A 12033-nucleotide genomic window follows, 5' to 3' on the forward strand; every position below is an offset into this window, starting at 1 on the left:
CGTCCCGCCGCGGCCGCTGATGTCCCGCTGTGTCCCGCAGGTGCAGGAGAACATCGAGCGGTTCTTCACCCGCTTCGTGGAGGAGGGCAAGGCCACCGTGCGCCTCCGGGAGCCCGCCGTGGACGTCTGCCTCAGCAAGGTGGGTGCCGGGCCGGGACAGGCCTGAGGGAACGCTGCCCCTGCTCCCGTGTGTGGGGCGGCGGGACGGGCCCCGGTGGGTCCCTGGGCTTGGGGTCTGTCTGGCAAATCCACTCAGCGACTAAGTCTTGTCTTCTTGGCCTCCTACAACTTTGGCAGAGGAGGTATAAGCGAGGTGACTTCGTGTGTCCTCAACAGGTTACAACAATAAAGGGAGATATAAAGAAACCAGCTCATTTTGTGCCGGGAAGGCTGAGCCCCAGCTTCTTTGGGTGGCGTTCTGCTTCTCCCTTCTTCTGCTCCCTCTGGAGAAGCAGAGAAGTCCCATTTTTCCTGTAGTTCTCCACCTTTTATTTAGGCAGCAACAAGTCTTTTCATCTCTCTGATACAGCCTCTTGCCCTTTGGCCATGAGTTCCATCAAACAGGTCATTGCCTACAGTCTTTCTGACTAAAAACGGGGAAATACTTATGTTTTAGTGGATAAGCAGCGCACACACTGTGGTTTTTGGAGCTGGAGATGCAGGATGTGGAGCAGCACAGTACAGGCACCATCTCTCCTTCATGCCCAGCTGATAGTAGGAGTCACCACTGTATTTGTTCACAGTTCATAAGGTATTTGGAAGCTGTTAAAATGTTAAAATCACACATTAACCGTCAGTTTTTACATTGTTAACTTCTTTTCTGTGCCTGTTCCTGTGGAAAAGGAAAGCAGGACAGCTCTTCTAAAACCATAGCTTTAGGATGTGTTAATAAAAGCAAATAATGCTGATATTTTTGTTTGGGAAAACACTTTGGCTTTCCGTTGCGACTGTGATTGTTTGGCCCGAAGGAGATCCTTTAGTAATTTTGGTGATGTCAGACTGAGCAGCTGTAATTGGGAGCGGTGAAGTTTCCTCCTTCAAAAGGGGAATGTTTTCTCAAAGGGCCAGGCTGAGGAGAAACGCAGGGGGGTGTTTAAACTGCAGCTGCAACAGGCACCCACAACAGTCTTGCCAGAGCACAGTGGAGCTCGGGGCAGGCTGCAAGGTCTGCTTGAGAAATGAGGTGAATTAATCTCTACTCGGGACAGTTGTATACTGAAAAGAAAAAAATACGACCCAGCAGGAAAGAAAAAGCTCTTATTTTATTGGGGATAAGGCTAATAACTGAATATAAACCTCAATACAGTTGTAGCAGCCTAAGATTTGGAGACTGTGGCTCAGGAAACACCTTCTTTGTGCAAGAGGGAAGACTGTGGTGGTAAGGAAAGCAGCCTTAATTTGATGAAGAGAGCACTTTGCCTTACAGGGTTAAATAGAAAAGGAAGAGTGTGTGTCCAAATTAAATTAAGTTTTTCTTGTCAGAAGCAAATGTGTTCTGTATAAGTGTGTGTCCAGATCAAATTAAATGTAAGCTTTTCTTGTCAGAAGCAAATGTGTTCTGTATCGTGCAAAAAAGAAAACTCACGTGTGTTGCATTAGATCTGGAGTAACTTCTTATTCTGCATCCTTTCTCCGAGCATTTCTGCTGAAGTCTGAGAAGTCAAAAAGTTTTCTCTTGGAGCAAAGGTACAAAAGCAGCCTGTTGTGATAATTGATGTTCCTCTTAAATGTTCCAAATCCGGAAACCCCATTTTAAGATTATTAATAATTTTTCCACCCTGTTCCTGCTAGTCTGTGATAATTTCATTACAGAAAGGCTATTTAACTCCCAAAAGCTTTGTGGAAAAGAGATTTCCAGGTGCGTCTGTGCTGACGGCGTGCAGCTCCCGTGCAAAACCCACCCTTTGTGCTCTGCCGGGCGCTGCCATTTGCTGCGTTCAGCCACATCAGAAAATAAGTTGAGAAACACAGGTCTGGAGCATTCAGCCCTGGAGCAAAAATAATAAAATCACTGTGGTTTGTTGTTTTTTTTCCTTCAGCAAGCCCGTGCCTGCTGCATTGCTGAAATCCATGTAATCTCCAATTGCCTTGTCATCATTCATTTAGTTCTGAAACCAGGGATTTTTAAGGCGTTAAACACGTATTAACCTCTTTTCTTGACATCTTTTTTGTGGTTGAGACTTCAGACTTGTGGCAGAAAACTCTGTCCCGAGCGCTTCCAACTGATTCTTTGCCTTTTTTTTCTCTTAGATGTATCTTAGTATTTTTCTCAAGATATCCAAGGTTTACAGGTACTACGTTACCTTTACGAAAGCATTGTGAAGGAAATAATGTGTCTGAAGGATTCAAAACACAAAGTATTCTTATTTTTCAAGTCACGTGAACAATGTAAACTTTTATTTACCATCCTGGATCTTTTGGCTACAAGAAAGGGGTATCTCTTGTGGTTTATGCTTTGAGATCAGAGAAATACTGCCTGTAACTCAATTCTAATGTATAGTTAGTTATTTTACAGATCTGGAGGACTTTTTCTCCTTACTTCCAAATTGAGTTAGCTAATTATTACCCTTGGAAACATGACAAATCTGCCTGTAGTTAGGGGGAGACCCATAGTGAGATGTTTTGAGATAGATTGATTGAGATAATGAGCACTGGTGGCCTTGGGTAAGAAAGGATGTTCAACTTGCTCATCTCTGGTTTAAGAGAACAGATACAGATGGGATGATTAAGCAGAGTCATTAGTTTAGCACCACAGTCAAATATCTTTGACCTTTATTGCCTTTACATCACGTTAGCATCCAGAAGTTTCCAGGATCTTTGCTCTGTTGCACTGGGTGCTTGTAGCATATTATGTAAGCCAGTTCCGGATGCTCTAGAATTTGGTATAAACACACACATTTAGGAGCAAAATTATCTTCCAGGTGCAAAAATGGGTGTCACTGAGGGAACAGAGTGCAAACCTCTCCGCCCTGAGCCATCCCAAAATTCCCAAGTTTGTTCTTTCTTGCAATGAGAGATGAGCTTTCCTTGTACGGACGCATCGTTCTTTTTAGTTTAGAATTCACTTTATAGATTATTATCTGTCAGCTGTACCTCAGCTTGAGTAGAGACCTGCTAGAAAATTCAGAAGAGAAATATTTAGTTGCCCTCTTATTCATAAAAGTCAATTGTATCAGTACAAAAAATACAGGTTGTCTGATACTCCATTAATTTCACACTTGCTCCTTACTGCCATTGTATTATATCCCACCTAAAGAAAAATCAGTCAGTTGTTTGCAGGACTGCAAATAATTATCCTCTTTTTTGACAGTGGCACAACCAAAAGAGCTGTGTGGGACCAGAATCACTTAACCTGCCTTGAAGGTTTCCACCTTCCCCACCTAAAGAAAAATCAGTCAGTTGTTTGCAGGACTGCAAATAATTATCCTCTTTTTTGACAGTGGCACAACCAAAAGAGCTGTGTGGGACCAGAATCACTTAACCTGCCTTGAAGGTTTCCACCTTCCTTCATGTTTAAATTTATCCCCAGCTTCCATCCTTTTCCTTCCCAGCAACTACACGTACAAAATAGTTCAGAAATGATTAGTAGAAATGAGCGCAAGAATAATGAGCTCCTAATTCCACATTTTGTGTTTTCCTGTAGGCAAATGCCAGCAATTTAAAGACTTTCCTCTCAGCCGTGAGACTGGCTCACCAAGGGACCGACGCCGGAGCTCTCCCCCTCTCAGCTTTGGTACCAGCAAAGACATCAGAAGTTGAAAAACCCAAGGCAAAAATGATCATAACTTCAAGAAGGGATTATCCTCTCACCAAAAACTTCCCCTACTCCCTGGAACATCTCCAAGCCTCCTACTGCAAACTCGCTCGCATCGACACGCGTGTGCTTTGCCTGAAGAAACTCCGAAAACTAGACCTAAGTCACAATCACATCAAGCAGCTGCCAGCCTCTATCGGTGACCTGGTCTGTCTTCAGGAGCTCAATCTCCATGACAATCACCTGGAGTCCTTCAGTGGGGCTCTGTGCAACTCCACCCTTCAGAAATCTCTTCAGTTCCTGGACCTCAGCCAAAACAAAATCAAAGCACTTCCCATTCAGTTTTGCCAGCTGCGAGAACTCGTTAATTTAAAGCTGGATGACAATGAGTTGATTAGGTTGCCATTCAAGATCGGCCAGTTAGACCATCTGCGCTTTCTGTCGGCGGCTCGGAACAAACTTCCCTTCTTGCCCAGTGATTTTAGGAAACTCTGTCTCGAGAACTTGGATCTCTTTGGAAACCCTTTTGAGCAGCCTAATCCGCTCGTTCCCAACATCCAGCTGAAAATACCATTGACTTTATTGGAGTGTGCTGCAAGAGCAACCATCAATTCCAGGTAAGAGCAGCTCCATGGGTAGACGTTGCACCTACTCCCTTTCAAACCTGTCGAGTCGAAACTTTCCTGAATTGATTTTTTTTTTTTTTTTTTTCATTCCTGCTGGTGGTGACTGCTCTTCCCCTATTAAAAATCATGAGGTTGAAGTTGCTTTGAGTTCCACAGAGGATAATGCGGTAAATTGCTGACTCGGAAGCGTTTAGAGACAGGTGTGAGCTGAAATGTTTTTAGCCACAGAATGGGGGCCCCATAACAGAATATTCTTGCCCAGCTGTGAGAAAAGAGAATCAGTTCTAGAAGCCTGAACCAATTCTGGCCTTTTTGTTGAGGAGCTCACGTTACAGCGGGTTTTGTGGCATGGATCATGTCTTGTGTTGGGTTCCAGCTTGGAAATTGTTTTCAGACCTGGTTGCCCTTCATCCCATGCTCACATTAAAGTACGTTAAAGCTGTTTATTACCTGTCACTGACCCTTCCTGTATGAGAATGGTGTGTTGGCCACACAGCTCCTGGTTACAGACACGCATCGATCTGCCTCTCCTCAAGATGGGACCTTATGCAACCCTAGCAGTGTTAGAAAGGAGCCATGAGGTGGCTTCTCAGAGGGCAAATGTCACCCTGGAGTTGGCATTACCCACTGTGGGCTTCTCCCTACCTTTGGTTTTTCTTCAGCTGTTCACTTCCTTTGCTCGTGGAGTGAGGGTTTTCCATCTTAAGTGGAGAAAGCCAGTTCTGAGGTAATTTTAAAATTGTTATTTCACCAAGTAAACATCATCCTTGCCAGGCTGCTCTTTGTTACCCATTTTCTCCCCTTCCTTCACACCACCAGCACAGCTTTGCCTGCATCCTGCTGCCTGGGAGCCTTCCAGCCCCAGCTCCTGCTGCTCCCACCCCATTCTGGGTGGAAAGAGAGCAAGAAGGTGGAAAGAGAGTCACAGAAAGGGGGTGAGAGACAGACTGGAGATGTTCCTAATCAACCTTCTGTGCCCATTCCTGCCCTGGGGGTGGGGAGGGCCCCATAAACCTGGGTTAATTGCCAGGAAGCCTGTGCTAAAGGTGTCCACAGGCACGTGGGGCACACCCCGGGAAGGGGCTGAGTGGCCAAACATCCTCCTGCAGAACTTACCCACTCCTGACCTTGCTGATTTTATTGCAGTAATTAAACTCCACCTGTCTCCTTTCCCAACTCTGTAGAAATTGCCATGGTTTCGATATAACTATTATCAGGGCATGGGTTGTGTTTTTGTTGTTTTTTTTTCTAGAGAATAAAAACCATCAACACTGGTCAGAGTTTGGTGCTCAATTGCTACCTAACAATACCTGGAAAATCCCACCACACAGAGCAAAAAAGGCTCCAGGAGCCTTAGTGAGACAGGGGGTCATGGAAACAGTCCCCGTGCCCACGGGCCTGTGATTATTAGGAGAGAGCATTGGTCAGAGTCCTCCTGGTTATCTTAAATGAGAAATAAATTAAAAAAAAAAAAATGTCTAACAGGTGGGCAACAGACATTCTGTCTGCCGTTCACTGGATGTGAGAATTACCAAAAAGAATGGGGAAGAGGAGTGATGATGGGCTGTAAAAACCTTGAGAAGTAAACAGGAGGAGGGAAGATGCGAAAGTGAACGTTTGGAAATCAATTTTCGGAGCGTTGTTCTGGGCTGAGATGGTGCTTTTCCTGACCGGGAAAAAATTGAACCACCCAAAATTGAGGTGGTGGAAAAAAACCCAAAGCCCACAGGAATGTTAGCAATGTGGATGATGGTTATGGAGGAAGGATTGTGAATATGTAGGTGTAGTGGGGATGTGAGTCAGGGAGACCTGGGCTGCCGGTCTGGAGTGGCAGCTGCCCCCGGCGATACCCACGCTCTGAAGGTAACACCACAGAGTAGAATTGTCTGGGTTGGAAGGGACCTTTGAGATCATCTGGTCCAAAGTACTTCAGGGAAACTATTTATTTCGTCCCCCAAACACAACGCTGCTCTGCTGCAGAGTTAAAAAGAAGCAATTCTTGTTCCTGTCTCTGGATGTCATCGTTGACACGATGGACAACAAGAGCGGTGTATTAAGAGAACCTTAATGTATTGCCTGCCGTGTAGGGCTGCTTTAAAAAGGCTGATTGCATCTCCCGTTTCCTCTGGGTATGGTGTTTTTACGCTGCTACCACTTCTTCCTCTTAGAGGGTGAGGAGTCAATTGTGGGTGTGTTGTCAGGCCGGGATGAAACACATTGATCTTCCTGGTTAACATGAGGGAAGAGCAGGTGCACACCCAGTCCTCTCATTATTCTTAATCTTTTTAATTCTCATTCTCTGTCGCTGCGGTCCAGCCTGGTATGGTTTGTGTGAACTCCCCCATTCCCGTCACGGTGTCTTCTGGAGTTCAGGCCCTTGGTACTTAGGGGTCAGTAACATGGTTGCCTATTTTCAGCGACTGTCTTGGAGAGTGCTATTTAATTTCTAACCAGTCCAAGTAGCAAAATTTCAAATTTGTCTAATCTATGGTCTCAGAAAGGTGTGTTTTTTTTCCAACCAGTGCATACGGCGTGTCACCGTGTCTGAGTGACACTGGTTAATTTTGTAGTGAATTCACACTTGCTCCTCTCGTTCAACAGAATCCCTTATGGTTGTCATCTCCTTCCTTCCCACCTCTGTGAAGATCTGGAAGTGGCTAAAACGTGCCAGTGCGGGGGCGCCTGCCTGAGCAGCTTCATTCAGATCACGGTGACCATGAACCTCCATCACGTGGCTCACACCGTGGTGCTGGTGGATAACATGGGAGGCACGGAAGCCCCCATCATCTGCTACTTCTGTTCCCTAGACTGCTATTCCCAGTTCCTGGACAGGTACCTGCAGAGCAACGGGTGATTGTTACCGGGAGTAAAAGCTCTGCCCCAAGGTCTGTCCGGTGACGGAGGAGCCTGGAATTGTTTTCTGGTTGTGACCCACCCGTGACGTTTGCCGACAGCAAAGGTCAGTCTTGCAGTGAGGGGACACCTTCTCCTGATCTGGTGGCCATGACTGTTCCTCCACCTCTTTGGTTGGAATTCAGAGCGATGCTTAGCTTGAACGAATCTTTCTCAGAATGTATTTTTGCTTGCTTTTTCCTGTTACTGGGACTTTGTCGGGAGTATCGTGACAGTTCGCTTTCTTTCGTGGCGTGAGTGGTTCCTTCTTGCTGGGAGAAGGTGGGAGAGCGTCTGTCAAACCCGTTTCCTTCCCCGTGAGCCTCTGAGCCCTGCTGAGAGAGGACTCCGTTGGCTTTATCACTGGACTGGGCTCTTCCCCACGTGTTTACTCTCCAGCTGCTGCCAGAAGAAGTCACGCTGTGAGCGCTGCAAAGCTGCATTTCCAGGTGCTTGTTTTTACAAACATTCTGTTCTACCCTTCTCACTCCAAGCAGGGACCAGCATCACTGTTTGTTTTTTTTTACCAGAGCAAATGGTTTTGGTTTTATCTCCTTGTGATACGAGAAATGTCCTTTTCTAAATATGTGACTTAATAAGTTTGTTTCTTAACTCTCATTTTTTAAAAGATTCTCAAATCGCTCGCTGTGTCAACTTATTAAATTTTGAAACCCTTCTTATACGTTTCCTCTAAAGAGTTTGTGTTCCAGGGATTAGCTCCTGCTCTTTTTCCTGGGGAAGATACCAAAATACATGAGAGTATCCCCACGCCCTTACATCGTGTCTTGTCGGCTGCTTTGTGGCCGGGGTTAGTGAGACAGCTTGGAACAAAGGACCTCTGGAGATCATCTAGTCCACCCCCCTGCCAGAGCAGGTCCGCCCAGAGCAGGTTGCACAGGAACATGTCCTGGTGGGGTGTGAATGTCTCCAGAGAAGGAGACTCCACCACCTCCCTGGGCAGCCTCTGCCAGGGCTCTGCCACCCTCAAAGTGAAGAAGTTCCTCCTCACATTTAGATGGAACTTCCTATGTTCAAGTTTGTGCCCGTTACCTCTTGTCCTGTCCCTGGGCACCACTGGAAAAAGACTGGCCCCTGATACCGAGTGTCATTAAAACTTTCTGCTCATGTCAAAATGCCTTGGACTGTGACCCCTCGTACAGTGTCTGTAAAACAGTAACTTCTAAGCAAATACAGGAAGATTTGGATGAATTATTGACGTTGCTCTTCAGCTGCAGAGAACTTGGGAAGGAGGAGGCCAGGTGTGGTGTTCCCTCCACGCTGGTGTCTGAAAAGCAAACCCTGGGGAGGTTTGAAACAGCCCCGTGTTCGTGCCGCTGCGAAGGCAGCCTCAAGATTAATCATCTGGAAAAATAACCTTTTAGGTGGAGCGTGTGATAGAGAGGGGGAAGTGGAGAAATCAGGACTCCCGTGGGACTCCTGAGGAATTCTGGCTGCAGATGTGGGGGTGTTGGAACCCTCCCAGGAGCCAGCTGTGCTCCGGAGGAGGACCCTCCACCTGCAGGGGCTCGGCTGTGATGTCCCATCCAAGCCCTGCTGTGCTGGGAGAAGGGACCAGCTGGGGGCTAAAGGCCAAGGGGAAGAGGAGTCGGCACAAAGGGAGGTGGTGAACGGTGGGAAAAGGCTTTTCCTATGGGAATGTCTTGCCACAACTGGAGTCCTGCGTCCAGTTCTGGGCTCCCCAGTTCAAGAGGGACAGGGAACTACTGGAAAGAGTCCAGCGAAGGGCAACAAAGATGATTCAAGGATTGGAGCATCTCCCTTATGAGGAGAGACTGAGAGAGCTGGGACTCTTTAGTCTGGAGAAGAGAAGGCTGAGGGGAGACCTTATCAATGCCTACAAGTATCTCAAGGGAGGGTTGAAGGAGGAGGGAGCCAGACTCTTTTCAGTGGTTCCCAGTGAGAGGACGAGGGGCAACGGGCACAAGTTGGAACAGAAGAGGTTCCACTCAAATATGAGGAGAAACTTCTTCACGGTGAGGGTGACAGAGCCCTGGAACAGGCTGCCCAGGGAGGGTGTGGAGTCCCCTTCCTTGGAGATTTTCAAGACCCACCTGGATGCTCCTGAGTAACATGCTCTAGCTCTGGGCAATCCTGCTTCAGCAGGGGAGTTGGACGAGATGATCTCTATGGTCCCTTCCAACTCTGAAATTCAGTGAAATTCAGTGAAATGTACTGCTCTTTTTAAAATCCTCTGTGTGTACATATAAATTCTGAAGCGTCACCCCCAAAACTGACCCGTTTTCCCTTAAATCCTCTGAAACTCCAGCAGCTGCCCCAGCGTGGAGGAGGGTGGTGGGGCTCTGGGGGGGTTCCTCCCCAGCCATGGCTGCCTTAGTCCCAGAGCACCTTCTAGCAAGGCAGGTTGCCATCTCGCCGTCTCCATGGAAATGTGTATACATATTAATTCTGAAGCGGTCACCCCCAAAACTGACCCGTTTTCCCTTAAATCCTCTGAAACTCCAGCAGCTGCCCCAGCGTGGAGGAGGGTGGTGGGGCTCTGGGGGGGTTCCTCCCCAGCCATGGCTGCCTTAGTCCCAGAGCACCTTCTAGCAAGGCAGGTTGCCATCTCGCCGTCTCCATGGAAGTCCAACATCTGGAAGAGACCTCTAAACCCCCTGCTTTCCCAGCTTCCAAGGAAAGATGGAGACAAGAGGCTCATGGAGGGGTCTGCAGTATCCCTTGGGAATCTGTTCCAGGTGACTTCATTTTCTTGGTGTCTCACGGTCACCATGGACCATCTCTCCATACATTTGGCTCAGGAGGGGGAAGTTCTCCGGTGGCAGCCGCATCCCAGAAGTTCTCTTTTAATGATTACCCTTTTTTTTTTTATTATTATTATTATTATTTTTTAATGCCTGGCCTGAAGGCTGCCCCTCGTGCCCGGGTGGAACTCGCCGCCTCGCGCAAAGCCAAGGTCAAGTTGTGAAACTCATTAAAAACGTGTCCAAAGCACAGGAGCATCGCACCGGTGCCTTCTGTTAAACGGTGCCTTCTGTTAAACGTTAAGTGGGCAAGTGGCAGATCTGATCATTTGTTAATTAGCCTAATTGTGCTGTGTCGATGCCACTTTGCGTTATCCCAGCACTTTGGGATCTTTAGTGTTTATCTCTACATTACTGTGTGATGGGGAAACTCCATTATCCCAACCAACCGGACGGTGTTTCAGTTGCCAGAGTTTTCCCCACGGCTGTGCAAGGCGTTAGATCTGGCTCTGCCTTCTTGGGGCAAGAAATACTTAAATTTATGGAAATTAGTATTGGAAATGAGGTGCCGCTCGCTCCGGGGAACAAGTCTTGTGAGGAGCAGCTGGGGGTGTTCAGCCTGGAGAAAAGGAGGCTGAGGGGAGACCTTCTTGCTCTCTGCAACTCCCTGAAAGGAGGGTGTAGCCAGGGGTGTCTTCTCCCAAGGAACAGGCGATGGGACAACAGGATGGGACAAGTTGCTCCAGGGGAGGTTCAGATTGGAGATTGGGAACAATTCCTTCACGGAAAGGGTTGTCACACACTGGAAGAGGCTGCCCAGGGCAGTGGTGGAATCTCCATCCCTGGAGGGATTTAAAAGACTTGTAGACGTGGTGCTGAGGGCCATGGGTCAGTGGTGGGTTTGTCAGTGTTGGGTTGATGGTTGGACTCCATGATCTGAAAGGTCCCTTCCAACCTCCACCATCCCACAGCTGGGTCCAGGCCCCCGGGGACAGCTCGGGGACGGCCACCAGGTCTGTAAAGCTTTTTGAAGGAAACCTCAGGGTTCCTGGGGTGGGGAGCGGAGCCGTGGGGTCCCAGGAGCACCCCATGGTGTGTCACGTGTCACCGTGTCACCAGGTCTCACGGGGACAGAGCCACCAGAGTAATTCTTGCAGTTGTTTGCAATTGTAGAATTATTACAGATTATTTCTGTTATTTTGCAATGATGTTATTACGTACCATCCCTGCAGCTCTAGAATTAACTTTCTTACCTTATTCTCGCAATTCCAGAGAGATTTTCTTTACCATCATTCCCGAACTTGGGGAATTAATTTGCTGCTCGTGATTCCGGAAGGAATTTATTCTGGCAAATCCGGAAGGATTGATTTTATCACCTCTCATTCTCGCAGCCCTCGAGCTGATCCTTGCCAGTTTGGGGTGATTTCATCTCGTTCTCGCAATTCTAATAACAGAACTCTTATTCTCCCCCCCCCGGAATGATTTTTATCATCTTATTCTTTTGAATTTAGAATCTCTGGCCGTTAATTTATTTATCCCGAGGATGTTATATATCTTTGCCGTTCCAGAATGATTTATCCTTCTTGCAAATCTAGATTTTTATCCTATATCCTCCCGGCAAATCCGGAATTACCAGCTCGCATCCCCGGCCTGAGTTTCTTCTCCCGTTCCCCCATTTCTACTCGTTATTTTACCCCGGTTTTGCCGATCTGGAAGGATTTTACTCCCTCCTCTTCCTCTCCCCTCCCCAGGAGGGTTTTCCTCTTGCGGTTCCGCAGCGATCTGCCCCCCCCGGTACCGTGCCTAATCACCGACCCCCCAATTACCGCCGCCCAATCCCGTCGCTCCCCGTCCGGCGGGGCCCGGGGCCGCCCGCTCTCCCCTCCCTCCCGGAAGCGGGAAGCGGCGGATGATCGACGGCTCCGCCGACCAATAGGAGCGAGGCGGCGGGGGCGGGCGGCGCCCTATGGGGTTCGGCGACGTGTGCGCGTGGGGCGGGGGCGGCGCGCGCGCGCTGCCTGCGGGAGCGGCGGCGGCG

At 48.1% G+C, this 12033-nt stretch overlaps 2 protein-coding genes across 2 annotated transcripts in view; both read left to right on the forward strand.

Moving 5' to 3' along the window:
• The window catches only part of LRR1 (leucine rich repeat protein 1), an 8201-nt gene extending 249 nt beyond the window's left edge, over nucleotides 1-7952 (forward strand). Inside the window, exons 1-3 of the mRNA XM_014936756.1 lie at nucleotides 1-139; nucleotides 3644-4371; nucleotides 6982-7952. The exon at nucleotides 1-139 is cut by the window's left edge and continues 249 nt beyond it. Coding sequence (XP_014792242.1) covers nucleotides 1-139; nucleotides 3644-4371; nucleotides 6982-7234 — 1120 coding nt within the window. The 3' untranslated portion in view covers nucleotides 7235-7952. The remainder of the gene's footprint in view (nucleotides 140-3643; nucleotides 4372-6981) is intronic.
• Nucleotides 7953-9812: 1860 nt separating this feature from the next.
• MGAT2 (mannosyl (alpha-1,6-)-glycoprotein beta-1,2-N-acetylglucosaminyltransferase) overlaps nucleotides 9813-12033 on the forward strand; it is a 3837-nt gene continuing 1616 nt past the window's right edge. Inside the window, exons 1-2 of the mRNA XM_014936765.1 lie at nucleotides 9813-9958; nucleotides 11747-11984. Coding sequence (XP_014792251.1) covers nucleotides 9813-9958; nucleotides 11747-11984 — 384 coding nt within the window. The remainder of the gene's footprint in view (nucleotides 9959-11746; nucleotides 11985-12033) is intronic.

This window comes from Calidris pugnax, unplaced genomic scaffold (assembly GCF_001431845.1).
Source record: "Calidris pugnax isolate Ruff unplaced genomic scaffold, ASM143184v1 scaffold10, whole genome shotgun sequence".
NCBI lineage: Eukaryota > Metazoa > Chordata > Aves > Charadriiformes > Scolopacidae > Calidris > Calidris pugnax.